At 68.7% G+C, this 26,877-nt stretch overlaps 3 protein-coding genes across 4 annotated transcripts in view; 2 read left to right on the top strand and 1 right to left on the bottom strand.

Annotated features, from left to right (window-relative positions):
• The window catches only part of DNMT3A (DNA methyltransferase 3 alpha), a 46,643-nt gene extending 40,297 nt beyond the window's left edge, over positions 1 to 6,346 (top strand). For both annotated transcript variants that reach the window (XM_052809540.1, XM_052809539.1), the window contains exons 16-23: positions 70 to 154; positions 535 to 680; positions 956 to 1,046; positions 1,133 to 1,281; positions 1,397 to 1,482; positions 2,042 to 2,111; positions 2,371 to 2,489; positions 2,617 to 6,346. In XM_052809540.1, coding sequence (XP_052665500.1) covers positions 70 to 154; positions 535 to 680; positions 956 to 1,046; positions 1,133 to 1,281; positions 1,397 to 1,482; positions 2,042 to 2,111; positions 2,371 to 2,489; positions 2,617 to 2,758 — 888 coding nt within the window. In that variant the 3' untranslated portion in view covers positions 2,759 to 6,346. The remainder of the gene's footprint in view (positions 1 to 69; positions 155 to 534; positions 681 to 955; positions 1,047 to 1,132; positions 1,282 to 1,396; positions 1,483 to 2,041; positions 2,112 to 2,370; positions 2,490 to 2,616) is intronic.
• OST4 (oligosaccharyltransferase complex subunit 4, non-catalytic) overlaps positions 1 to 26,877 on the bottom strand; it is a 130,863-nt gene that overhangs the window by 44,968 nt on the left and 59,018 nt on the right. The window lies entirely within an intron of this gene.
• Positions 10,447 to 26,601, top strand: DPYSL5 (dihydropyrimidinase like 5). Its single transcript, XM_052810323.1, is given in 20 exon segments — positions 10,447 to 10,723; positions 10,971 to 11,060; positions 11,659 to 11,863; positions 13,007 to 13,118; positions 16,178 to 16,259; positions 16,262 to 16,452; positions 18,262 to 18,420; positions 19,233 to 19,412; positions 19,531 to 19,599; positions 19,827 to 19,871; positions 20,141 to 20,216; positions 21,314 to 21,414; positions 21,416 to 21,476; positions 22,541 to 22,683; positions 23,073 to 23,215; positions 23,302 to 23,329; positions 23,331 to 23,399; positions 23,402 to 23,512; positions 24,960 to 25,128; positions 26,031 to 26,601. Coding segments are annotated over 20 exon segments (2,397 nt in total). The 3' UTR covers positions 26,117 to 26,601.

Here is a 26,877-nt window from a genome sequence, read left to right as displayed (position 1 = left end):
GCCCCAGACGGGCTCCCTGCCGCCTCCCGTGTTCCCCCTCCCCACCTGACCCCCACCTGTGGCTTTCAGGACCCGCCGAAGGTGTACCCGCCGGTGCCGGCCGAGAAGAGGAAGCCCATCCGGGTGCTCTCGCTCTTCGACGGCATCGCCACAGGTGGGTGGGGGTCCCCGGCCTGGCAGCCCCCACGGGGACCCTCCCTGGGGTGTGTTTGGGACCGGTGTGGGGGGTAGAAGAGAGTGGGTTGAGCAACCTGCCTGCACCCCACAACTGTCTGGCCTCGGAGTGGGGGGGTCCCGCACCCATCGGGGTGTCAGCGGTGGGTGGACAGACCTGTGCCGCCTGTGGGACCCCTGGCGGGGTATTCCCGTGGGCAGTCCGCACCGTCTCCTCTGCCCCGGGCCCTGGGGGGTCCACGCTGGTGGGGGACAGGGCAGAGGGATGGCACGGGGATGATGGTGCTGCCGGGGTGGGACGGGGAGGGGGGGGGGGGGCTGTTGTCGTCATGCTGCCCACCCCAGCCCCGCTGCCCGCAGGCCTGCTGGTGCTGAAGGACCTGGGCATCCAGGTGGACCGCTACATCGCCTCGGAGGTGTGCGAGGACTCCATCACCGTGGGCATGGTGAGGCACCAGGGCAAGATCATGTACGTCGGGGACGTCCGAAATGTCACCCAGAAACACGTACGTCCTGCCCACCGGTCCCCCCGCGGCTCCCCCCTCCCTGTGTCCCCCCAAAGCGCTCCTCTCTCCCCAAGACGGGACCGGTCCCTTGTCCTGCATCTCCCCACGTGCTGGTCTTCACCGGCACGGCTTCACCATCGTGCCGGGGAGCTCGGCCACCATCCACCCCCACTATGTGTCCAGGCGTCCCCCCCGGCAGGCACACCGTCCCCCAAGCAGGAGGCAGCGTCCTCCCCGGGCAGTGCCCGGCTCACCGGGGGCTCTCCCTCTTGCAGATACAGGAGTGGGGCCCCTTCGACCTGGTGATCGGGGGGAGCCCCTGCAATGACCTCTCCATCGTCAACCCGGCCAGGAAGGGGCTCTATGGTAGGTGTCTCCCTGCCGGGCTGGGGCTGACCCCCACCACCAGCCCCCCGCCACTGACACCGGCCCCTCTCTTCTCTCTTGCCCAGAGGGCACTGGGCGGCTTTTCTTCGAGTTTTACCGCCTGCTCCACGAAGCCCGGCCCAAGGAGGGCGACGACCGGCCCTTCTTCTGGCTCTTTGAGAACGTGGTGGCCATGGGGGTGAGCGACAAGAGGGACATCTCGCGCTTCCTGGAGGTGAGTGCCGGGGGGTCGCCACCCTCCGGAACCCGGCCCCGGGGACCCTGAGGGTCCTGCCCCCACGGCGGGCTGCCGAGCCCCGCTGACTTCTCACCTCTCGCCCTTCTCGCAGTCCAACCCCGTCATGATTGATGCCAAAGAAGTGTCTGCAGCACACAGGGCACGGTACTTCTGGGGGAACCTTCCCGGGATGAACAGGTTGGTGAGAGTACCCCGGAGCCACACCGCTGCGGCCAGCCTGCGGCGGCTGCCTGCCTGTCACCCTGCCCGCTGTGGGGCTGGGGCGGCCGGCAGCCCCTGGTCCGGCACCGGGAGGGAGGGTGCTGCCGGGGGCTGCGGAAAGGGCCAGTCCCCTGGGTCCTCCCCTGGCCTGGATGTGGCTCTGGGGGTCCCCTGACCCCAGTCAGTGCTGGGCGAGAGTGGGGGGCTCACAAAGTGGCACTGGGTGACAGCACACCCCTAAAGCCCAGAGCGGTGGCCCCCACAGAGGCCAGTCCTGCCCTTGCTCCCTTGTGCTGGTGGGGTGGCATGGAGCTGCCCTCCATGTCCCTCCTGGACGATGGTCACGGTGGCACACAGCGGGTGGCCACGGGCAGGCTCCCACAGGGATCGGCTGCTTCTCACCATTGCCTGCCACAGCCCCCCCAAAACAGCCTTGGCCCCCCCACAAACCCCAGGTGGAGAGCTGCCTTGTGCCCACGCAGGTGCTGGCATGGGGACATGGGGATGTGGTGCCCACCCTGTCTCTCTTCCCCAGGCCACTCGCGTCCACAGTCAACGATAAGCTGGAGCTGCAGGAGTGCCTGGAGCACGGCAGGATAGCAAAGGTCAGCCCCGGCACGCGGAATGCAGCCGGTGGGAGCGGGGACGGTGTGGCCGAGGGGGCGGTGGGGTCCGGCGGTCGTCCCTGGTGGTCCCACACCTTTTGGGGAGGGGTCCCATCAGGGTGGAGGAGGGATGTGGCGGCAGCACCGGTACCCCGGGATGGGAGTCACCCTGCCTGTGACCACCCTGCCTGCCCAGCCAGCACGCCGGGGGGGCTCCATCCCGCCCCCCCCCGGCATGACGAGACTGTGCCTCTTGCAGTTCAGCAAAGTGCGAACTATCACCACTCGCTCCAACTCCATCAAGCAGGGCAAGGACCAGCATTTCCCCGTCTTCATGAACGAGAAGGAGGACATCCTGTGGTGCACGGAGATGGAGAGGTACCACGGCCGGCCGAGGGCTCGCCGCGGGGCTGCGCGGGCGCCAGGGGTGGGCTGGTAGCGCCGCGTCCCTCGGGGCCAGCACCCCTCTGACCCCGCTCCCCGTCCCCTCCCCGTGTCCCCACAGGGTCTTCGGCTTCCCAGTGCATTACACAGACGTGTCCAACATGAGCCGCCTGGCCCGGCAGAGACTGCTCGGCAGATCCTGGAGCGTGCCGGTGATCCGCCATCTCTTTGCTCCCCTGAAGGAATACTTTGCCTGCGTTTAAGAGAGACAGACAGGAACTGGTGACACGGAGCGAGTCAGAAACAAAACCATCCACGCCAAGAGAAGTGAAAACACGGAATGAGAGAAGAGTCAGCACCCAGAAAAGAGACGGGATTTCGCAGCCCGACGGGAACCCAGCACACGTCTCCCCGAGCGAAAGGGTTCGGTGTCCTCTCCTGAATTTCCAATGTTCAGCTTTTAGCCTATTTAAAAAAAAAAACCACAAAAAAAACCAACGAAAACGACAAAAAAAACAAAAACGAAACGAAAAAAAAAACAAACAAAAAACCAAAACCATTTTTTTTTTGGGTAACCTTTTAATTTTCCGCTCTTTTCTGGCTGGGTTTTTCTGTTGGTTTGGTTTCTGCTTCTCGGAGCAGCGGGCGAGACGAGACGCCGTCGCCAGCTCTGCTCTCGGAGGAGGGGAAACGGCAGCGGGAAACCCCAGCCGGGAGAGGCGGAGGCGAAGGAGACCCGCTCCGTCTGCGCCGAGCGTGCGCCGAGCTCGTGGCCCCGGCCGCCGGCCCGGCGAGCTTGGAGGGAGCGCGAAGCGGCAGGGAGGCGCTCGGCCGGCTCCGCAACGCCCAGCGACTGAGCCTCACTCTTTTCCACCAGCACCGTTCACTGGTGATATGGAGCCAACCCAACTGGCAGGGAAGCCGAGAACACACACACCACAACACACACCTTTTCTACAGTATTTTGGGTGCCTACCACACGGGAAACCTTGAAGAAAGCAAATTCTAGAAGCCGCTGTTACCTCTTGTTTACAGTTTATATATATATGATAGATATGAGATATAGATATATATATATATAAAAGGTACTGTTACTACTGTACAACCTGACTTCATAATGGTGCTTTTAAACAGCGGGGTGAGTCGAGACATCAGCTTCCATGTTGCCTTACGTGCCGGGCCTTTCCGAGCGAGCGGCGCGGGAGGGGGCCGGGGCGGCGGCCGGGCGGGAAGCGTCTCCATCCCGAGTCATGCAATAACCTTTTTCTGTCCTAAAAGGAAGCGCCTCCCTCGGCGACGGTGGTGGCCGCCCTGCCCTGCCCGGCCCTGCCCGCGCTGCCCGCCCTGCCTGCGACGCGCACAAACGTACTGGTGCTCTTCTGCGTACGTGGCGTCCCCGGCCGGGCCGGTGCTGGTTGTCCCCCCTCCCCGACCCGGCGGCAGCGGCGGGGTGTTCCTGCCTGCTCCTGCCCGCAGGTGCTGCCTGCCGGGCCGGCACGGGGCACGGGTGCTGTGAATCGGGCTCTTGCCGAAAGCTGTGGCGGTGTCGCGCCGGCAGAGACGCGGGCAGGGCGGGAGGCAGGCAGGGAGCGAGCGTGGGACGGAGCGGTGCCGGAGCGTGGCTGGGGCGCTTCCGGCGCGGGACGGGGACGGCTGCGGGTCCCCGGACCCTGGTGCTAACATCCGCGGGGCCGGGCTGGTCGGGCAGGAGGGCGATGCCCCGGTGAGCCGGGATGGGACCTCGGTGCTGCCCGCGGCGGCGCCTTGTGCACCGGGCAGCTCGGGGCATCGCTCCTCTGTCCGAGCGTGGGTTTGGAGCAACTGTGTCCCGTTGGTGCCCCGTGCCGGGGGTGGCCCCGTGCCCCCTTTCCGGGGTGATGGGTGCCCGAGAGGTGCACGGTGGGCATGGGGATGCCGCAGGAGCAGTGGTGTCGGTGTCGAGGGCAGGCAGCCCCGGCCGCAGGGGGCCGGGTGCCGCAACGGCGTTGGCGGTGCAGAGGGGAGCCGTGGTGCGTGCAGGCAGTGTGCAGGCAGGACGCGGGCAGGTGCTGGCATTGCTGTGGATGGTGCTACTTGTCTGGCAGCTGTGGGTGCCGCAGGAGGTCGGTGGGTCCGGCTCGGTGCGGGGGCATTGCCCCACATCCCCGGTGCCCACTGGGGTGGCCGGATCCTGTGCCTGGTGCTGGAGCGGAGGGGCTCTGGCGGGGGCAGGGACTGGTGCTACGGCGCGGGGGAGGCTCTCGAGGGTCTCCGGCCCGTTGCCGTCTCTTCTCTAACTGTGAAAGGTGCTGGGGGTCCGCGTGCAGGCAGGGGCCGCCGGCCGCTCGGTGCGGGGTGCTGGCTAATTGGCAGCGAGCCACGCCGGTGGCCCCGGGGTGCTGAGAGGTGCTGAGAGGTGCTGGGACCGACAGTGGCGGGGGCAGGCGGGGGGTGGCCCCGGGGCCCCCCCCACCTCCCCACCGCGCCTGGTGCTACCGGGGTTTCGGAGGCCCCTCTTGTCGGTGTGGACGGCGCGGGGAGCTGAGCGGGCGCAGGGCGGCCGCCGTGGGGGGCACCGCGGGGCCCAGCTTTGCCAGGTGGTAAAGGAGGCGAGGCGGGACGCGGCCCCCCGGCCCCGGTGCTGAGCCGTGGCTGTGGGCTCCGGCTTGGTCCCGGGGCCGGATCCCGCGCTGCCCTGCAGCGCCGGGGCGAGTCTGGCACAGGACTGCTGCACCGCGCGCGAGTCCCGCCTGCTGTGGCAGCACCGGGCACGGGCCTTGCACGGCCCTGCAGCGCTGTTTGCAGGTCCTGTGTGGCCCGCAGCACTGGGTGCAAGTGCTACGTGGCCCTGGAGCGCTGGGTGCAGGTCCTGCACGGCCCCGCAGCATCACACGCGAGTCTTGCATGGCCCTGCAGCACCGCTCGCAGGTCCTGCACGGCTCTGCAGCACCAGCTGTGGGTCCTGCACTGCCCTGCAGCGCTGTCTGCAGGTCCTGCATGGCCCACAGCACCGGGTGCAAGTGCTTCATGGCCCTGCAGCGCTGTTTGCAGGTCCTGCGTGGCACTGCAGCACTGGGCGCGAGTCTTGTGTGGCCCTGCAGCGCTGGGTGCTGGTCTTGCATGGCCCCGCAGTGCTGGGTGCTAGTGCTGCACAGTCCTGCAGCACTGTTTCCAAGTCCTGCATGGCCTTGCAGCGCCGGGTGCAAGCGCTACACGGCCCTGCAGCACCAGGTGCAAATCCTGCACAGCTGTGCAGCACCCTTGGTGAGCCTTGTAGGGCCCTGCAGCACCGTTTGCGGGTCCTGCACGGCCCTGCAGCGCCGGCTGGGAGCCTGGCGCGGCCCTGCAGCAGGGTTTGGGGGGTCTCGGCGGGCCCCGCCACACCGCACCGGCCTGGCGCAGCGCCGCAGCGCTTCCCTGGGACCCTCTCAGCCCCGCGGCACCTTTCACGGGCCGGGTCCCAGCCGGCTCTGCAGCACGGTGTGCCGGCCTGGTGCGGCGTTGGCGCGTCCCAGGCGGTTCCTGCACCTGCCCCGGGCGCCCGCAGCTGGGACGCCCAGGCCGGTGCCGGAGCCGGTGCCAGAGCCGGTGACGGAGCCGGTGCCGGCGGGAAGCAGGTTCCCGTCGCGGCACAACTGGAAAGGCACCAGGGCGGCGCCGGGCTCGGCTCGGTGGTGCCGGGGGCACGTCGGCAGCTCCGCGGCAGCCGCCGGCGGTGGTGGGGACCGTGGGGACGCCTGGGGAAAGAGTTCAGTTTTTAACGTACCCGACTCACATCTTTTTTTAAAACAAACAGACAAATTTTGTTGCACAGCCCTAGATGAAACAGTAAAAACAAAAAAAAAAAGCCTAAATTCCTTAAGATCCGCCGAGGGAGTAGGTGACAAACACGGTGCTAAAACATTTTATTAAAAATATATATTGTTAAATTAAGTCTGCTGTCTGGACAATGACTGTTTGTTTTGTTTTCTTGTAGTGGAGTTTCAAAGAGCACTATTATTTTACTCTTATATATTATTATTAAAAAAAAAAAACAAAAAACAAAAAGGCATTTTAACTTTGTACTTGAAAACTAAACGAGAGATTTCATGTGTTTTAGCCTAGACATTGAAGTAGCTGACGCTTAACTATTTGTGGGGAATCATGTACTCATACCGAGGAATAAACGCGTAGAGTTCGGTACCCTCCTCTCCTATGATTTGGCTCAGCCCGCGCCCGACCGCCACATTCCCGGCAGTGCCAGCGGCGCTGCCGCGGCCGCCCCGGCCCAGCGTCCCCAGCTGCTCTTCCCCCCCCCACCCCGTTTTATTTTCTACTTTTCTCTTTCTCGGTTCGTTCCTTTTGTTTTTTGTTGGTTTGTTTTTTTAGGGTCGCTTCTCTATTTATTGCCGCTGAATACTGTGCATTTCACCGTATGGTTCTGGCCCGCGGGGCTTGCCCGGCACTCTGTTGTATCTGTGTAAGTATTGCTCGTGACATAGCTGTTCTGAACTAATTAAAGGTCAATGCGTGCAGCAGATGTAGAAAGTCTGTCCGTTCCGCTTCCATCCCATCCTCCTTTTTTTTTTTTTCTTTGGTGCCCAGAAGAGTATAATACAGACGAGCTCCTTTCTAATGTACTTGTGCTGGAGAACACTTGAATAAATGTACTGTTTTTGTGCAAAAAAAAAAAAGAAAAAAAGAGGAAAAAAAAAAAGAGAAAAAAAAAACAACCCTCCCTGCGGTCCTGTGGTCTATGTCCTCTTGGCATCCCGGGGGGGGGGGGGGTCCTGGTGGGCAGAGGGGTCCTGGTGGGGGGTGTGGAGGGGTCCTAGCACAGGTGGTTGGGTCCCAACGGGTGGTGGGGTCCAGGCAACGGTGGGGTCCCGGTGGGCAGCGGCGTCCCAGCGGATGATGGGGTCCCAGTGGGGTTCCAGCAGTTGGTGTGGTCCCAGCGATGACGGGGTCCCAATGGGTGGTGGGATCCCAGCACGGGTGGTGGGGTCCAGGTGATGGTGGGGTCCTGGTGGGCACTCAGTGGGGTCCCAGTGGGTGGTGGGGTCTTAGCAGGCAGTGGGGTCCCAGTGATGGTGGGGTCCCAGCGGGCAGTAGGGTCCCAGTCCCAGGTGCAGGGGGCCATGAGCTGAGGCACGGGGGGCTTTGCTCATGCAGCACTGGGGTGTGGGGGTGCAGACCCCCAGGAGAGTGGGACCCCCCATTTCTGCCCCATGAGCTGTGGGTGAGGAAACTGCCCTGAGCAGCTTCTGCCTCAGTTTCCCCTCCAGCCGGGCAGCGCCAGGTGGGTAGTGAGACTCCTGGGGACCCCCCCCAGTCCCTATGCCAGACTCTGAGGTGGTGGGGTCTTGAGCATGGCCGTGGGGACCCCTCATGGGACAGAGCCCAGGAGAGGGGCTGGCGGGGGTGAGGGACCCCTGGGCCAGGGACAGCGCCCACCCCCCCCGCAGCCGGGGGCTGCCCAGGGAACGGGCTGGGGCTGGGAACGGCAGAGATGGGTGACAAGCGCCTGGAGACGGGGCTGGAGGAGGAAAACTGCCAAAAATGGAGGACAACCAGGCAGGGGCTCTCCTGAGACACCCTGACCCCCCCCGGGGGTGGCACCCAAGGGTGCCCAGGGGCTGCCGAGGTCCTTGTGAGCCCCTCTTGGTCATCTCTGGAAGGTGACGGGGACAGGGGGACATCCCTGAGGGGTGGGGAAAGGCAAATGTCGCATCCCTGAACGGCCGGTGCTGAGCATGTGTGGCCGCGCTGGGACGTGGGGTCTGGCGAGTGGCGGGTGCGGTGGACGGCTCGGGGAGCCGTGCTCTGCCGGGGGCTGGTGGTGAGCGGGTGCCGCCGGGCACCGCAGCGGGGTCCCCGGGCTGTTGGGGCGGCCAGGCAGCACTCGCTGGGGTTTGCGGGTGACACACCTGCAGTCAGGACGGGGAGGGGGGGCTGGCATCCCCAGGGACCTGGGCAGGCAGTGGGGTGGGCCCATGGGACCCTCATGAGGTTCAACAAGGCCAAATGCAAGGTCCTGCACCTGGGTCGGGGCATCCCCCAGTTATCAACACAGGCTGGGGGATGAAGGGATTGAGAGCAGCCCTGCAGAGAAGGACTTGCAGGTGCTGGTGGGTGAAAAGCTGGACGTGACCCGGCAATGTGCGCTGGCAGCCCAGAAAGCCAACCGTGTCCTGGGCCGCATCAAAAGCAGCGTGGCCAGCAGGTCGAGGGAGGGGATTCTGCCCCTCTGCTCCCATCGGGTGAGACCCCACCTGGAGTCCTGCGTCCAGCGCTGGGGTCCTCAGCACAGGACAGACATGGACCTGTTGGAGCGGGTCCAGGGGAGGGACACAAAGATGATCCGAGGGCTGGAACACCTCTGCTATGAGGACAGGCTGAGAGAGTTGGGATTGTTCAGCCTGGAGAAGAGAAGGCTCCGGGGACACCATACAGCAGCCTGCCAGTACTTAAAGGGGGCTTAGAAGAAAGATGGGGACAGACTTTTTAGTAGGTCCCATAGCGACAGGACAAGGAGTGATGGTTTTAAACTGAAAGAGGGCAGATTCAGACTAGATATAAGGAAGAGATTTTTTTATGCTGAGGATGGTGAGACACTGGCCCAGGTTGCCCAGAGAGGTGGTCGATGCTCCTTCCCTAGAAACATTCAAGGTCAGGCTGGACGGGGCTTTGAGCAACCTGATCTGGTTGAAGATGTCCCTGCTCATGGCAGGAGGTTGGACTAGATGACCTTTGAGGGTCCTTTCCAACCCAAATCTGTGACTCTGTGATGGCCAAATCTGCGGGGGACCAGTCAATACACTCGAGGGCAGAGCTGCCACCAGCAGGACCGAGCCAGGCTGGAGGAAGGGGCCAGCGGGGACCCTACACAAAGGCAAATTCCTGCCCCTGGGAAGGAAGAGCCCCCAGCAGCGATACAGGCTGGGGGCAGCTCTGCTGGAGGGGACACGGGGGTCCGGGCAGACACAAGCCAAACGTGTGCCCCGGCACCACAGGCCAACAGCATCCTGAGCTGTAGGACCACAGCCAGCAGATCAAGGGAAGCGATCATCCTTCTTTATTCAGCGCTCGTTAGAGCACGCCGTGATTCTGTGTCCTGTCCCAGGGCCTCTAATACAAGGAAGACATCAAAAACCAGGAGCGAGCTCAGCTGAGGAACACCAAGCTGCTCAGGGGACTGCAGCGCTTGTCCTGTGAGGAGAGGCTGAGGGACCCGGGGCTTGTTCGGGCCAGGAAAGGGACCTGGTGGAGCCAGGCAGACCCCGAGGACCGGGAGGCATGGCCGGGATGGGATGGGGACAGGGGATGGAGATGAGGACCCACCCCATGTGCTAGCCCCGGCACCGAGGGCCGCATCCTGCATGCAGGGTGCCCCGTGCCGCCGGTCCCTCAGGCTGCGTACGGGGGAGCGGTGGGGGGGACACAGCACCATCATGTCCTCCTGTGTCCTGTCCCCACAGGCTCGGAGCCTGGGGCTGCTGGGATGGGCTGTGCTGGGGGGTTCTGGGAGGGTCTGGGAGATACTGGGCTGTGCTGGGGGCTGATGGGCATTACTGGGTGCTGCTGTGCTTTGCTGGGTGCTGCTGGGCTGTACTGGGCGTTGCTGGGTGCTGCTGGGGTGCACTGGGCACTACTGGATGTTACCAGCCACCACTGGCTGTTACCGGGCTGTGCTGGCCACTACTGGGTGTTACTGGGCGCTGCTGGGGTGCACTGGGCACTACTGGACGTTACGGCCACCACTGGCTGTTACCGGGCTGTGCTGGCCACTACTGGGTGTTACTGGGTGCTGCTGGGAGGGGCTTATGGGGACGTCATGGGTGGTCAGGGGGGAGCGATGCGATGCTTCGGGGGTGTCAGGGGGCGCCACGGGAGGGCCATGGGGTGCCGGGGGGGGCTGCCATGGGGGGGTTGCCCGGGGGGGGGGGGTGTCGGGAGGGGCTGTGGTGGGGGCCTACAGGTGTCCCACGGGGAGATGCCGGGGGGGTCGGGGGGCCACGGGGAGGTGCCATCGAGTGCCACGGGGGGGTCCGGGGGGGGCCCGGGGTTACTCGGGGCCGCCCCCGCGCGCCTTTGTGCCGGCTCCCGTCACCACGGCAACCGCGCGGGCAGGTGGCCGCCGCTGGGCGGGGTCCCGGGCGCCGGCCCCGCCCCCTCCGCCTGTCCGTCAGGCCGCGCGCAGCCCACCCTGCTGGGGGGGCCCGACCCCGCCCACGGCGGGGAAGACGGGCGGCGATTGGCCGCGGCTGCGGGTAGGCCCCGCCCCCGCCGCGCAGGTTTGGGTGAGAGGCGATCGCGGACGGGGGAGCGCGGCGGGCGCAGCCGGAGCCGGAGCCGGAGCGGGAGCGGGAGCGGGAGCGGGAGGTACCGGCGGGGCCGGGTGGGACGGGCCGGGATGTTCCCGCACGGGCGGGAGCTGGCTTGTCGCGGCCTGTATCGCGGCGGGTGGGAAAATCGCGACAGGTGCGCGTATCGCGACAGGCGGGGGTGTCTCGACAGGCGAGGAGGGGGAGTCCCCCGCCACCCCCCGCACGGGGCCCCTGGCGGGGGTACCGCCGGGCAGAAAGGTGGTGTGTGGCCCCCGCCCACGTACGGCGAGTCGCCTGTCGCGACAGGGCGATGGTGTCGCGACAGCGCGAGGGGCTCGCCTCGGCGGGGTGTGGCGACGGGGCCGCCCCGCCCGAGCGGGCCCGGCTCCCTCGTCGGCGCCGTGTCGCGACCGGCTGCGGAGCGGCAGGTGCGCCGGGCGCGGAGGAGCGGGGGCCCCGGGGCGGCCGGGGCGCGGGGGGCGGGCGGGGAGGCGGCGGGGGCGGGCGGGGGTCCCGCCGGGCCCGGCCCATTGTTCCGCGGGGGCTCCCGGGCGGCCCCGCCCCGGCTCGGAGCATCCTTTGTGCTGGGCGGCACCGGGCTTTGTCTGCGGGGCCGCCCCGGGGCTGGCGGGGCCGGCACCGGCACCGGGACCCAGCCGCCCCCCCGGGAGCCGGTCCCCGGGGCCCCGCCGCAGCTGCACCGCGGCCGCCCCTCGCCCCGGGGCCGCCCCCGCCCCTTGCCCCGGGGGCCCGGCCCCGCACCGGGGCTGCGCCCTGCCCGGCACCCCGCACCGGGGGCGGGCAGCCGCGGCTCTCGCTCTGCCCGGGGACCCCCCAGCAGCTCCCGTCTCTGTCCGGGGACAACCCCCCCCCCGCAGCCCCGGGACCCCCCTTACCCCCACCGGGGGCTGGCAGGACCCCTGGGTTCGGGGCCTGCCGCAGTGACGAGCGCGTCGCGCCCACCCGGCACACCCCGGGTGGGATGGGGACCCCCATAACGGGGCTGGGGGACCACGCCGGCCACCCGGCACCCCTCTGCCGTGGCAGCGCGCCCCGCGCTCGCTCGGGTGTGGCCGTGCCACGGTGTGCGGCACGCCGTGGCACGTGCCGTGGAGCGTGCCCTGCCAAGGTGCCCGCGGGGACCAGGACCGGCTGCTCGCCTGCCCACAGCATCCCGGCCTTGGCGGCACGGGCAGCCGGCTCTGCCGGAGCGGCTGTGGCCCTTTGCCCGTGGATCGTGGTGCCCCGGTCACCGTGGGGCAGCCCAGGTCTCCCCGTCCTTCCTGGGGTGGTGGCTCGGTCACCCCAGCACTGGAGCTCATCCTGGCCGGGGGGGCTGTCGGTGGGACCCCGGCAGCGGGGCACGGCAGCCTGGGCCCCTCATGCAGCACCGGAGCAGGATGCCGGTGCCCGGCCTGGCTGTGTCCAAAAGGGAGCCGGGGAAGGGGCAAGGTGGGGGGGACACAGCAGTCATGACGCCCTAAGAGGCATCTCCCGGGTGGGGGGCTATGCCCACCCAGCTGCCACCGCCGGCCAGGGACAGACGGTGGTCGCGGTTTGGTGTCACCAGCAGGGCTGATCCTGCCCAGGAGGGGATGGTCACCAAGCACGACCCCTGACAAAGGAGGGTCCCAGCCAGGGCCGAGGCCGGGTAGCCCCAGCTGGGAGGGTGGGTGCCGGGCAGGTTGGGTGCTGGGGGGCTCGCCGGCGCAGACAAAAGCGGGGGGCGGCGGAGGGGCCGCGGCAGGCCGCGGGAGCAGCCCCTGGCCTCGCCTCGCCGCACAATGCGGCTCTGTGTGCGGCCATGCCGCAGCCCCCACCGTCCCGGCACAAAGGCCGGGGCCCAGCAGCCGCCCTGGCCCCAACAGGTGCCCCCCCCGGCAGCCCCCGCCAGGGCAGGGGTCCCTTTGTCCTGCCGGGGTCACAGCTGTCCCCGCGCCCCCGCCCTGCCAGCCCCCGCGGCTCAGGGCTGGCAGAGCAGCCGGCGGGCGCTGGGGGGGCCGCGAGCCCCCCGAGATGGCCGCGCTGCTTTGTATGCCGGGAAGCGCCGCCGCGGCCCCCCGCCTCTCGGGGCTCGGCCAGGCTGCCGGCAGCGCCCAAGGACAGCCGAGCCGAGGGCCTGCGGCACAGGGGTGCCGGCTGCGGTGGCGGGGCTGGGCGGGGGGGTGTCCCCGAGGATGGTCGCGGCCCCCCCCAGCGCTGACGCTGCGTTTCTGCCCTGCCCAGGGAACCTGTTGTCTCGCAGAAACCTCCTGCCCGCCACGCCAGTGAGCAGCCACCACCGCTGCTGCCTGATGCCGGCTGTGCCACCGCGCTGCAGCAGCTCGCTGGGGCGCGGGCAAGAGCGCGGGTGTTCCCAAGGCAGGCTGTGCCGCGCTGGCGCTGCAGCACGGACTGGGGGACAGAGGGGCAGAGCCCCTGGGGATGCTCGGTGCAAGCTGGGGGGGACTGGGTGCAAGCTGGGGGGGACTGGGAGTGAGCTGGGGGGGACTGGTGTGCCAGGCAGTCCGCGGTGGGCAGCCTGGGCTGGGCACGGGAACCGGCGTGCCAGCTGGAGCAGTGGCTAGTGGTGCAGGAGGCGGGGGGTGGCAGGGGTCTGCCGGGGGGGGCGTGCAGGGGGAGACCGGCTGGGTCCCCAAGGAGGGGGGCAGGAGATGGGCCTGGCGCAGCAGGGTGGGGGGAGCACAGCGGCGGTGGCGTGGGCGGCTCCGTGGTGGCCGAGGCCACGGGCAGCGTCTGGAGCTGCCAGCCCTCGTCTGTGCATCGTGTCCAGCCCACACCAGGCTCACCCTCGCCTGTGTCCCTGAGTGATGCTCTGTCCCCACGGCCAGCAACTCACCCCCTGTGCGTCTGCCGCTGCCCACCACGCTCACCCCCTTCCAGCCCACCCATGGCAGCCACCCTCTCCCCAGTCTTGCTTGTGGGGCCAGAGAGCCCACCCGCTCCCCTATGCCAGACCTCACGGATCCGGCTGGCAGCGGGGCAGTGTCCGGCAGCACGGTCCTGCCCATGAGGGCCCAGCACAGGCCGAGCCGTGCAGGATGCCGGGGCAGGTCAGGTCCTATCCTGGTCAGTGCAGCACCGGGCACAGCAGGTGCCCTCTCCCACCACCCGACCCGTGTCGGGGGGCCCTGCCCATGCCACACGGCGGGGGGGTTCTGCGGTGCTGCTGGGAGCCGGCACAGGCTGCCTCCCCGCGCACTGCCGCGCTCCAGATCCATCCATCACAGCAACCCGCTTTCATCTCGGGGTGCCATGCCCCACCTTCCTCCCACACCCCCATTCCTGTGCCACGCAAGCACCATCCTGCCCGTCCCACCCCTGCCCTAGGGTCCCGGGTGGGTCGGGGCGGCAGTGGGCACCACCATGTCTCCCGTGGGCACCAGCGCATCTCCTGGGGTCCCTCACCCTACCAAGGTCGGTCTCTGCTCCGACATCTTGCCCCATCCTGGCTGCTGCTGGCACAGGGGCTCGGCAGGTCTCCAGCTGGGGCTGTCCTCCTCGTCCCCTGCTGCGCAGCCGTGGGTCCAGGTGCCCCCCAGCAGAGCCCTGGCATGGGGCAGCAGCTTCCCTGGGTGCCGGAGGCAGACCTGGGGGGCAGGTATGGGCAGAGGCTGCCCCTGCCCTGGGACCAGCTGGGATGGGGTGCCGGTGCCTGGCATGCCGCGGCGGCCTGGCATGCTGCGCGAGGAGCTGCTGCCGGCGGGAAGGTCGCTGCCATCCCGCCTCGGTCCCTCTGGGACCCATTTTCCTCTGCCATCCCTCAGCAGCCGGTGCAGCTGTGCATGGTGGCGGCATTCCTGGCAGGGCGGGGGCTGCCTTTCCCAGGAGCGTTCCCTGCGGCAGGGGGGCTGCCTACGGGACCCTCCGGCAGGTGCTTGCTGCAGTCCTGTGCCGGCGTGAGAGCAGCGGGACGAGGCACAGGCTGGCACCGACCTCACCCGCAGCAGGGCTGGCATTGCAATCATGGAGCCCTGGGGCACGAGCCGACCCGGCAAGGGCTCCCGGTGTCCCCCAGCCCCAGCACGGTTTTGGCACTGCGGTGGGCACAGCCGCTCGCCCTCCTCGGGCAGCTGCGCCTGCCTGCAGCGCTGGGAATGCTCAGCTGCTGGCAGGGCCCAGCTCAGCCCCGCCGGCCACCGCGGCTCTCCGCCAGGTCCAATGGCCAGGGAAGCCATTTGCTGCCGAGCCGGCGTTTCGCCGGGCGGCTGGGAATCGCTGGCACATGCTCAGGACAGTCCCTTCAGAGCAGTGCCCCCGGCCCCAGCATCCACACGGAATGGCGGCAGGGCTGTGGGGGCACCGGGCCAGCCCCTTGCCACGAGGGACCGTGCCCCCGCCAGTAGCATCCTCTGCCCCATGGCCCAGTGCTGACCCCGGCATCGCGGCAGGGACGGCGTGCACCGTCCCTGTCTGGGGGCCTGGGGACACTGGGGTTCGGTGGGTGCTGGGGCCCCGCTCGCCCTGCGGCAGCTGGGGCTGCTCAGTGCAGGTCAGCCGCGGCCGGTGCCGCTGTGGGCTCTGCCCCGTGGTTGTGCCGGTGAGGCCGGGCAGTGCCGTGGGTTCTGGTGGGGTCCCAGGCTACCTCGTGCCCCACGGGGGGATGGCGCTCCCGGGGTACCCGTGCAGCCGTCGCGTGCTGGCCCTGCTCAGACAGGTCGATCGTGTTTGACCTTCATCTACCAAATGAATTATAGATCGTGTCTGGGGACACCCCTTGCTGCCAGGGGGGCGAAGGCGGCGCTGGGCAGCGCGGGGAGCTCCGGCAGAGCTGGCACCGTGCGGGGCTGTGGGGCAGAGGCAGCCAGCCTGCCCCAAGCATGGGTGCTCACACCCCAGGGAGAAGCCCCAGCAGCGTCCCCTCGGCACATGTGGCACCAGCAGCCGGGGCTCGGCCCCCTCCCTTGCTCTGGGGTCCCTGCCCATAGCCAGGGAGGAACAAGGGGGGGTTGGCAGCGCGTGGGGCTGGCAGGGTGGGGGTCCGGCAGCCCCGGTCCATGGCCGGCTCCAGGTGCTGGGACCACGGGGCGGTTGGCGCTGGCCAGGGTGCGGGCTGATGTCACCAGAGGAGGGGGGCTCGGCAGGGTGGCAGCCCCTGACCCGGCGCCCAGGGCCCCCCCTCTCCGGATTTCCCGAGATAATCCAGTGTTGACATGGCCCAGGGCGGGGATGGGCATGGCGGATGCGCAGCCGCGGGGCTGCCCGGAGCCCTGCCTGCCTGCCTGCCTGCACCGGGTCCCCGTGCCGAGAAGGGGGACTCGACCCCGCAGCGGCAGCACCGTGCCAGCCTGGGACCCCCAGGGGCGGGCGATGGGGGTGAGCCCCACCCGGCCCCGGGGGGCTGCGCGGGACGGGGGCACCCGTCGGCCGCCCCGGGGCTGACTCCTGCTCTTGCAGCGCCATGCTCGCCAACGCGGCCACCATGCGGCCACCATGCGGATCCTCATCAAGGGGGGGAAGGTGGTGAACGACGACTGCACACTGAGGCGGACGTCTACATCGAGAACGGCATCATCCAGCAAGTGGGCCGTGAGCTCATGATCCCTGGCGGGGCCAAGGTCATCGACGCCACCGGCAAGCTCGTCATCCCGGGCGGCATTGACACCAGCACCCACTTCCACCAGACCTTCATGAACGCCACCTGCGTGGATGACTTCTACCACGGCACCAAGGTACCACCCGGCCACAGCCACCCCCCTGCACCCCCCGGGCTCGCTGCTGCCTGCACGCTCTGCCCGCAGCCCGAGGCCCCGGCGGGTGGGTTTGCTCCCAGCTCGGGGAGGGCCCCCCGGCCCCCCAGGTGCCAACGGGGTGCTGCAGGGAGTTGGCACGGAGCATCCGTGGCCAAGGGGGATGCCGGGCAGGCAAGAGCGTTCAGTGGCCGGGTCCCGCTGGCAGGAGCTGTGCGGCGTGAGCGGGCTCTCTGCCCCGGCACTGCAGGCAGCCGGCTGCATCAAGTCCCTGGTGGGGTGGCACCGTGCCAGGCTGTCCCCGTGTCCCCATCCATCAGGTCCCCTTGCTGTAAGCATCCTCCTCCCCCCACTGGGACCACGGCACCCGTGCCGGCATGGGGTCCCTCTGCTCCTGCGGCTCCCTGCGTGCCACTGCCGTGCCCCCCACGAGCCGATGCTGCTGGCATGGGGCAGCGAGTGAAAGATGCCGCTTTCTGACAGATGAGCCCCCAGCCCCAGGAGGGCGAGCAGAGGGGTGGGTGCACCAGCAGGATCGGTCCCCATGGGGTGCAGCCCACCTGCCTGTAGCAAAGACGCTCTCTCCCACGCAGGGACCCCTCGGTGCCCCACAGACCCTGCTGGGGAGGGATGCTCGTCCAGCTCCAGACCAGGGCATGGCAAGCCCGGGTCTGGCTCGGCTGGAGTCACCTATAGCAGCAAGGCTGCCGTGGGGATGCTCTGCAGTGCCAGCCTGGCTCAGGGCCCTCCCTCTGCTGCAGGGCCCTGCTGTGGGACGGCGGTGCCGTGCACTGGGTGCCGCTGCCTCGGGGTGTCGAGGGTGCCGGCGCGGGCTTGTCCCGGGCAGTGCCGGGGCCGGCTGTCTCCAGCACCCCACACAGAGCAGCCATTGTGCCAAGCCAGTGCTGGCCGTGCCTGGCCCCGGCGTGCCCAGCATCCCTGGGCAGGGGGCTCAGCTCGGCTCTGCCACGGCAGCTGCAGCAAAGGGGTTGGGGGACCATCCCATGCTGCGGCACAGCGATGGGCCCGGAGATGTGCCGGAGGGCAGGATGCCGGTGCACCCTGTGCCTTGCCTGCTCCCCGTCCCCATCCCGGCAGTCTGCCTTGTAGCACCGCGCTGGCGCCAGCCCATGAAGGCCAATTGGTAAAGGAGCTTTGGGGATTAGCCAGGCTGGGGTGAGCCAGGGGACACCGCCGGGTGTGACAGCACCCGCCCTGCTGCCCACGCATGCCGCGGCGGGAGGGGGGGGGTCTCCCTGTGGCCCCCATGCTGCCAGGGCTGGGGCTGGGCAGCCCCATCCCGGATCAGACCCTGTGCCAGAGGTGCAGCTGGGGGGGCTGCAGGGACTGCGGTGCCCAGGCCCATGGGCAGCACAGGCAGGGCGTACCCCTGGCACCCCAAATCCAGTGGTTGGTGCTGGGGGGGACAGTCGGTGCCCCAGCAGGCAGCAGGATGGGGCTCTCCAGCTGTGTCATGCACCCAGATGTCCTGTTGCAACCGGGCAGCCGCAGGCAGGACCAGGGTACTGCGGGGGGTGGTTGCACCCCAGGGTGATGTGGGGGGATCCCTGCCTGCAACGGGGCCCAGCCCAGGGCCCCCACCTGCCTGCAGGCATCGCCATGCCCCAAATGTGGCTGTCCCAGCCCGGCCGCCCGGGCATCAGCCCTGGTCGTAGCCAGGCAGGACTAGTGTCGCCTCGCGGCATGGGCAGCACCGTGGGCCTCGAGGGCCATTCCCCAGCAGGACAAATCCTGCCCCCCACCACCGCTGCTGTCCCCCATAACCTGCAGGCAGCCCTGGTGGGAGGGACGACGATGATCATCGGCCACGTCCTGCCCGACAAGGAGACCTCGCTGCTGGACGCCTACGAGAAGTGCCGCAGCCTGGCCGACCCCAAGGTCTGCTGTGACTACGCCCTGCACATGGGCATCACTTGGTGGGCGCCGAAGGTGAGTCCGGCCACGCCACGCCGGTACAGCAAGGCTCCAACGCCGGCACAGCGAGGCAGGCGCCAGGGCCGCAGTGCCCGGGAGCAGCTGCTGCGGCCAGGGCTAATTCCCAGCCCCGCTGATCCCATTAGCTGCTTGTTGGGGTGGGCTGGGCTGAGCCCCCAGGCTGCCTTTTGAGCTGCCTTGATCCGGGCTCAGCGAGGCAGGGGGTCCGCGTGGGGCTGAGCCCCTTGCCAGGGTGGGGAAGGTGCTGCCGATCCATGGAGGGGAGCGGGGGTGCCTGGGCACGGTGGTCCCAGCTTAGGGGGGGACCCCATCCTGCAGCATGGCCCCCATGGGGGTGGCAGTGGGGGCTGGTCCTGCTCGGCACCCAGACCCCGTCCTATGGTGTATGCAAATCCCTGCCAAAACTGCCGGAGCAGGATCAGTCCCGGTTTGAGGGAGACCCCAGCCACTGTGTACCCTGTGTCCCAGCCAGGCCCTGCCCAGGCAGAGCAGGGGATGGAAGGGGACGGAGCAGGTGCCCCCCCAGGGTGCGTCCCAGAACTGGCACACCAGGGATCCAGCCAGGCCAGGGCCAGATCATGGCGTGACATGGCGAGCAAAATCCCCACTGTTCTCCCCCCAGCAGCTGTCACTCCCCGGATCACCCCAGGGTGCATGCACAAATCCTGCATCTCGCATCCCCAGGGGGGGAAGCATCAGTCCCTGCCTCATGGCGGGGTGGGAGGAGTGGGTCCCATGGCTGCCCGTGCACCCCGGAGCCACCGAATCCCCCCCACACTTTGCTGACCCCCCCCATCCTTGTGCAGGTGAAGGCAGAGATGGAGACACTGGTGCGGGAGAAGGGGGTGAACTCCTTCCAGATGTTTATGACCTACAAGGACCTGTACATGCTGCGGGACAGCGAGCTCTACCAGGTCTTCCGGGCCTGCCGCGACATTGGCGCCATCGCCCGAGTCCATGCCGAGAACGGCGAGCTGGTGGCTGAGGTGAGCGCCGGGACCGGGAGTGCCCGGCAGCGATGGGCACCCAGCCATGCGCTTGGGGCAGGCAGAGCCCCCCGTGTCACCTCCACCCTGACACACACACCCCTGCCCAATTCCCTAGGGAGCAAAGGAGGCACTGGACCTGGGCATCACGGGGCCGGAGGGCATTGAGATCAGCCGGCCCGAAGAGGTAGGCGACTGCTGGTGTCCCTGAGTCATCGCACAGGTGGTGGGCTGGGACGTGGCTGGATGCTCCGGGGCATCCTCATAGCTGGCACCACCCGTGCACCCATCTGTGCTGTCCGTGCACCCATCTGCACGCCCATCCTTGCACCACCCACCCAAACCCACACCGTGCCCTAGCCGGGGCGCTTTGCCGTGCCATGCCATGCATCTCACTGCCCACTCTCTCTGCAGCTGGAAGCCGAGGCCACGCACCGCGTCATCACCATTGCCAACAGGGTGAGTGGTCCCGAGCCAGGTGGCCGGGACTGAACCTCACTGCCGAGGGTCTGCGCTGGGGTGTCCCTCCCACCACCCTGAGCAAGCGGGGTGTGCAGCACACGGCCATGCCGGACCTCCTGCGGCTGGGGCATCCCCCTTTGCTACATCTGTGGGTGGGCGCCCCAGTTCCATGGGGGGGGTTCCAATGCCCCTATCGGGGTGCTGGGGCCCCCCCCCATGGAACTGGGGCGCCATGGGGACAGTGGCACTGACCCCCCTCTCCACAGACCCACTGCCCCATCTACCTGGTGAACGTCTCCAGCATGTCTGCAGGGGATGTCATCGCTGCCGCCAAGATGCAAGGTAGGGGGCCCGGATGGGCACCCCCAGGGCAGGATGTGGCCCCCCACCCGAGCTGGCAGTGGGGTGGGACGGGGACCCCCGTGGGCTCTGGACTCAGTGGGGTGGGGGGGTCTGGCACCACTGGGGCAAAACCTGCATTTCCCCAGGGATCGTGGCCACGAGGTGGGAGCCCTCTGGCCCCGCCCACCCGTCCTCTGGCCCCGCCCCCTGCAGCCGGAGCCGCTGGTTCTCCCTCTTGCCTTGTAGCTCCGCCCCCTACAGTGGAAGAGCCCTTAGCTCCGCCCTCGCCTGTAGCCCCGCCCCTTCTCTTGGCGCTTCGGGTCTGCCCTCTGCTCCGTAGCTCCGCCCCCTTTCCCGTAGCTCCGCCCCCTGTGGTGGGGACTGTCCCTGGGCGGGAGGCTGCGACACGCGTGGGCACACGCAGGGACACGGGCACACGGGCAGAGGCACCGGCGTACACACGGAGGGGTGGTGCACACACAGGCGTGAGCCCGTGCGGGCTTACAGACATGGGGCACAAGCAGGGACACAGGCACACACAGCCACGGACATGTGTGGGCAAGGGGCACATGCATGGACACGGACACACCCACGGACACGGGCCACACGCAGGGTGAATGTGGGCAGCGGGACAGTTGTGGGCTGGAAGGGACATGGACGGGCACACACAGAGCCGTGTCACGTGCAGAGGCGTGGACACTCACAGCACAGGAGGTACGGAGCCGTGGGCACGCAGAGACACATGGGCTCTCGCGTGGATAGGGATGCAGGCAGGAACAGGCACGTGGACACAGGATCACGTATGTGCATGTGGGGATGTGCCCTCAGACACGTGCACATGTGGGCCCCCAGCCACCGGGCACCTGCAGCTCTGCTCGCACAGACACGCAACACACATGAGCATGTGGTGTACACATGGGCACATGCGTGGACACAGGCTTATACCCAGACGGAGGCACATGCTGCCTGCAGAGATACCGACACAGACAGACCACACGCATGCCCCTTGCACGCTCACCTGTGCACACCCCTCCCTTGCACAGTCGCCCTCCGCCCCACTGCCCCCCCGCCCCACACGTGTGCCTCCACCCCGGCAGGAAAGGTGGTGTACGCGGAGACGACCACGGCGCACGCCACGCTCACCGGGCTGCACTACTACCACCAGGACTGGTTCCATGCTGCTGCCTACGTCACCGTGCCCACCGCTACGCCTGGACACCAACACCTCTGCCTACCTCATGAGCCTGCTTGCCAAGTGAGGCACCCCCGGGCACCCCGCGCCCTGGTCACCCCCTCCCCGCGGGCCATTCTTCCCGGCACCCCCTCCCCAGCTGCCACGCTTGCTGGTGCTCTCCAGGCATCCCTGGTGTTCTGCGTGCCCAGGCGTCCTGCTCCCAGGTGCCACGCCGTCCCGCTGCCCCGTCACCCCAGCATCATGTGTTCTGGCACCCTGCTCCCCAGGCACGCTGCTCCCCTGGTGCTGTGCTTTCCAGACACCCCATCCTTTGAGCACCCCCCCTCCTTGGGCTAGCCTCCAGGCACCCCATGTCCCTGGCACCTCACTTCTTGGGCACTGGGCTCTCTGGGTGCCTCGCTTCCCAGACACTGTGCTCCCTCAGGGCCTCGCTCTGTGGGTGCTGCACTTCCCAAGCACTCACTGAGCACCTGGGGTGCTGGGTGCCCCACTCCCCAGGCACCCTGCTCCTTGGGTGCTGAGCTCCCCGGGCACCTCACTGCATGGCTGCTCCATTCCCTGGGCACACCGCTCCCTGGTGCTGAGCTCCCTGGGCACCCCAGTGCATGGGTGCCCCTGCTCCCCAGGCACACTGTTCCCCAAGCACCCCACTGTGTGGGTGCCCCGCTCCCCGAGCACCTCACTCCCCAAGTGCTGAGCTCCCCAGGCACCCTGCTCCCTGGGCACTGAGCTCCTTGGGCACCTCACTGGATGAATGCCTCGCTCCCCAGGCACCCCCATCCCTGGGCTCTGAGCTCCCTAGGCACCCCACTCCCTGTGTGCCCTATTCCCTGGGCACCCTGCTCCCCACTCCCTGGGCACCCCACTGCGTGGCTGCCCACTCCTTGAGCACCTCAAGGTGTCCCCAAGTGCTGAGCTCCCTGAGCACCCTGCTCCCTGCGTGCTGAGCTCCCAGCCACCCCACTCCCCAGGTGCTGAGCTCCCTGGGCACCCCACAGCATGGGTGCTCCATTCCTTGAGCACTGAGCTCCCTGGGCACCCCACTCCCGGCCGCCTGCCATGCCACTGGCTGGCTGTGCCCAAGCTGTCCCGGCTGTGCCATCAGCAGCGCTGTCCTGTCCTCCCGCAGCGACACGGCTGAACATCGTGGCCTCCGACCACCGGCCCTTCAGCACCAAGCAGAAAGCCATGGGCAAGGAGGACTTCACTAAGATCCCCCACGGCGTCAGCGGGGTGCAGGACCGCATGAACATCATCTGGGAGCGAGGCGTGGTACGGGGTCCCGCACCCCTCCCCTGCCCCCAGGCACCCCCGGGACGGGGCTGTCCCCCCACCCCAGCTCTCGGGGGGCTCGGCAGTGGGTCCGGCTTGGGCTGAGCTGGCCCCAGCTTTAGGGCTGGAGGGCCCTTTCCGTAGGTCCATGGGACGTCCCTTGGGTGGGTTTGCCGTCCGGTGTGGGGGCAGGCAAGGCGCTTCCCCAGTGCAACCCAGTGGGTCCCAGCAAGGGGTCCGGCCCCAGCAGCACCCCCCCAAGATTTTCGGGGGGTTTGGGGTAGGCAGCACAAAGCACGAGGGACGGGGCACAGGCAGCTGGGCAGTCTTGCGGGGTTGGGGTAGGATGTGGCCCAGCACATCCTCACCCCCCCCGTCTCTGGTGGCAGGTCGGGGGCAAGATGGACGAGAACCGCTTCGTGGCCGTGACCAGCTCCAATGCCGCCAAGATCCACAACCTGTACCCCCGCAAAGGCCGGATCATCCCCGGGGCCGACGCCGACGTCGTGGTCTGGGACCCCGAGGCCACCAAGTAGGTGCAGCTGGCGGGGAGGGGACCGGGGAGGGGGGGCTCCCTGTGCTGCTGGCACCCACTCACTGCCCCGTCCCCCCACCCAGGACCATCTCGGCCAGCACCCAGGTGCAGGGGGGGGGACATCAACCTGTACGAGAACATGCGGTGCCACGGGGTGCCCCTGGTCACCATCAGCCGCGGGCGCGCGTGGTCTACGAGAACGGTGTCTTCATGTGTGCCGAGGGCACCGGCAAGTTCTGCCCGCTCCGCTCATTCCCGGACTCCGTCTATAAGAAGCTGGTGCAGCGGGAGAAGGTAGGGGGGTGGCGGGGGCCGTGCCGGTGCTGTGCTGCGGCGTGGGGCAGAGCTGCGCCGTGCCTGGCTCCCGGCTGCTGGAGGGGGCGAGGGAGGCAGTGGTCGCGGGTGGTCCCAGCAGCGTGGGTCAATGGGGGGACGGGTCTGTGCCGCCTAGTGCCATGTCATCACGGTGCTACACCATGCCGCGGTCAGTACCACGCTGGAGCATCGCGTGGCGGGAGCGCAGCGTGCCTCGTGCTGGGGACGGGGGAGGATGGCAGCGGCAGTGCCCGGTCAGGGGCAAGCGCCAGCGGTGGGGTCCCTGCGGGTGGGCGTATGATGGAGGACCCCCCCACCCCAGCTCCTGCCCCTCCCTGGGCCCTTGCCCGTGTGCCGGCAGTGCAGAGTGTTTGGGAACGGTCTCTGTGTGCTGCTGCGGCCGGCGGTTGTCCCGACACGTGTGCGAGGCGCGTGCCAGGCGTCTGGGGCCCCCCCGGTGCCCCGCTGCCCTGGGCTCTCTGCCCTTGGCAGGGTCCCCCCTCTGCAGCCCCCTGAGGCGGCCTCACAGTGGCCCCACGTGCACCGGCACAGGGACACGCGTGGCTGGGACAGGAGGGGACCCCGGGGCACGCGCTCCCCTGGGCTGCAGCGCAGGTCTTGCCCACGCTTGGTGGGGCTGCAGAAGCCCCCTCTTCCTCCTCTCTACCCCCGGTGCCCCCCACCCTATTGCTGACCCACTGCGGGCGAGGGGGACAGCCACCACCCTGCCATCCCCCTCTGCACTCGTGGGTCCCTGGGGCTGTCCTGGTGGGACACCCGGGAGCTCCGGCAGACCCCGGCACCGGGAACCCCTCCGTGCCCCTGCGCCTTTCGCCAGCCCCTGCCCAGCCGTGGGAGATGTGCTGGGGGGCTCGATGTGGTGCTGATGCTGTGAGGGAAGGGGCCCGCCTGGGGGGTCCGGGTGCCATGCCGGGGAGCTGGGAGCCAACAGCCAGCGCCGGGGGGGGGCACGGGGCATCGCCTGCCTGCACGGGCCGCTCTGAGCACTGGCCTGCGCCTCACTGCGGGGGGGTCGGCTTGGCATCGCCGGGAGGGACAGGGGTGAGGGGCTGCGCCGCCGGGGTCACCCGCCTCCCCCAGTCCCTGCTCTGGCACCGCTCTGTGCCGGTACCTCCCTGCACCAGGAGCCCCGCAGCCCAGCCAGCATCCCACTGGGTGCCTCTCCTCCCCGCCTGTACCCCTCCCCACGCCGCAGCCCCCCTCCCCACGCCGCAGCATGCCCCCGCACCCTCCCCTCCCCGCCACACCCGGCTGATCCGCACCCCGCTGTAAGGCAGTAGCACCCCTAACCCCGCTCGTGCCGCGGGGCACCCCCGTGCTCCCCCCCACACCCCAGCCGCAGCCCACCGCGGCGCGGTGTCGCCCGAGCTGATGCTCTCTCTGCTTTTTCTTTCCCTTCTGGCAGAGTTTAAAGCTGCGGGGTGTGGATCGCACCCCATACCTGGGGGACGTGGCCGTGGTTGTGCATGCCGGGAAAAAAGAGACGGGGACGCCCCTGGCCGATACGCCCACCCGGCCTGCCACGCGACACGGGGGCATGAGGGACCTCCACGAGTCCAGCTTCAGCCTGTCCGGTAAGAGCGGGGCCGCAGCGAGGGTCCCGGCAGCCCCCGTCCCGCGTCCAGCCCCCCCTGGGGCTCACCGGCAGCCCCACACCCGGCGGCTCTCCGGCACCGGCTGGGCGCTTGCCACCCTGGGGTGCAACCCCCCTTCTCCCGGGCAGGGGGCTGTGCCACCCCGGTGCTCCCACGGTAGAGTAGGGACCCGACCCCCTCCCCAGCCCCACAGCCCCACCGGCCCTCGCCCGTCCCCTCCACGCACCGTCCGTCGCATAGCTGCGCCTGGCAGGGGTCTGTGCCGGGCCGGGGGGCCGGGGCGGGCAGGACTGGGCCAGCGCATGCGTTGCGTTTGGGCGCCTTTGTCCCTGGGAGCGGAACCGGAGGGATGGGGGTCATCCCCGCGGCTCCGGTGGGCACCCGCTGTCCCACCCCACAGCCGCCACGGCACTGTCCTGTGCCGGACAGGACCGAGCCACGTGCCATGCTTGGACAGGAGCAGGACTGACTGCATCCTGCTCCCTCGGCTGCGGCGCTCCGTGCTGCCCGTGCTCACCGCGGCTCAGTGCTGGCTGTGCCAGGGGCTGGGATCCTCCAGTGAAGCTCCCTGCTGGCACCCTGCTCAGTGCTCCCAGCGGGGCCGGGGACACTCTGACCCCCCCAGGGCAAGACGCTGGGTTCTGGGGGGTCGCGAGCGTCAGTCCCAGTATGGCCAATGCTGCACGAGGCACCAGTGCTCCGGTGCTTCCCCACCGCGTGCGGCACCACCGAGGCAGCAGCGGGGGCTGCGGGGGAGCCGGGGGGACACGGAGCATCCGCTGTCCCCACAGTGCCGGCAGCAGGGTTGCCGGCCGCGCTGTGGGTGCCAGGGTGGCTGTTGGGTTCTCGCCCTGACGCCCGTCTGTCCATCTGTCCGGCAGGTTCTCAGATCGATGACCACGTTCCAAAGCGAGCTTCGGCCCGGATTCTCGCTCCCCCCGGAGGCCGGTCGAGCGGCATTTGGTAGAGCCGGGGACCTGTCCCCCAACTGAGGACCAGGCACCGGCCCCACGCCGCCCCCGCCCCGGGACCCTGGCTCCGGCGGGGCTCCCCTCGCACCGGGGGGCCCTGCCCGGTCCCCGTCCTGCCCGCGGGGCCGTGCCGGCGGCGTCAGCCGGCAGCCATGTGCGGTGGGCCGGGGGCCGGGGGGCTGCGGCCCGGACGGCGGGAGGGGACGGGGGCAGCGGGTGGGCCGGCCCCGGCCCTTTTCTGTTTGCACGTTGGGTTTGGATCAGTGAATTTTTGACTTGTTTGTGCATCACGTGGAAATACTCTGAAGTGGTTTGTGTCACTAGCGTTAGGGGAGAAGCAGGGACCCCCCCAACCCCCTCTCCACCCTTTCCCCCCTCCTTGGGCTGCCCCACCGGCCCCCACCTCCGCTCCCAGCCCGGCCCCCACGCGGGATGCGTGAGCCCTTCCCACGCCCCGGCAGCGAGCAGCGTCGCGGCAGGCACGAGCATGGTACCAGCAGCCGCTCGCCGGCACACACGTGCACGCACACCTGCATCCCTCTGTGCAAGGTGCCGGCGGGCTCCTCGCTGCCGCCTGCGTGCGCGCATACGTTGCACCGCGCGCGGTCCCAGTGAGGTAGGTGTTCGCTGCGCACACTCGTGCACACGCATGCACCCGCGTCCCCATCCCTCCGCGCACGATGGCGGCCGCCTGTTTCACGCCGTGCCGGGAGCACCCCTCGCCCCTGCCCCTTCCCGGCCCCTCCACACCCCGCCG

The sequence above is a fragment of the Harpia harpyja genome, chromosome 15 (genome assembly GCF_026419915.1).
Source record: "Harpia harpyja isolate bHarHar1 chromosome 15, bHarHar1 primary haplotype, whole genome shotgun sequence".
NCBI classification, from domain to species: domain Eukaryota; kingdom Metazoa; phylum Chordata; class Aves; order Accipitriformes; family Accipitridae; genus Harpia; species Harpia harpyja.
Note: the sequence above shows the minus strand (reverse complement) of the source record. Positions and strands in the feature narration are given on the sequence as shown.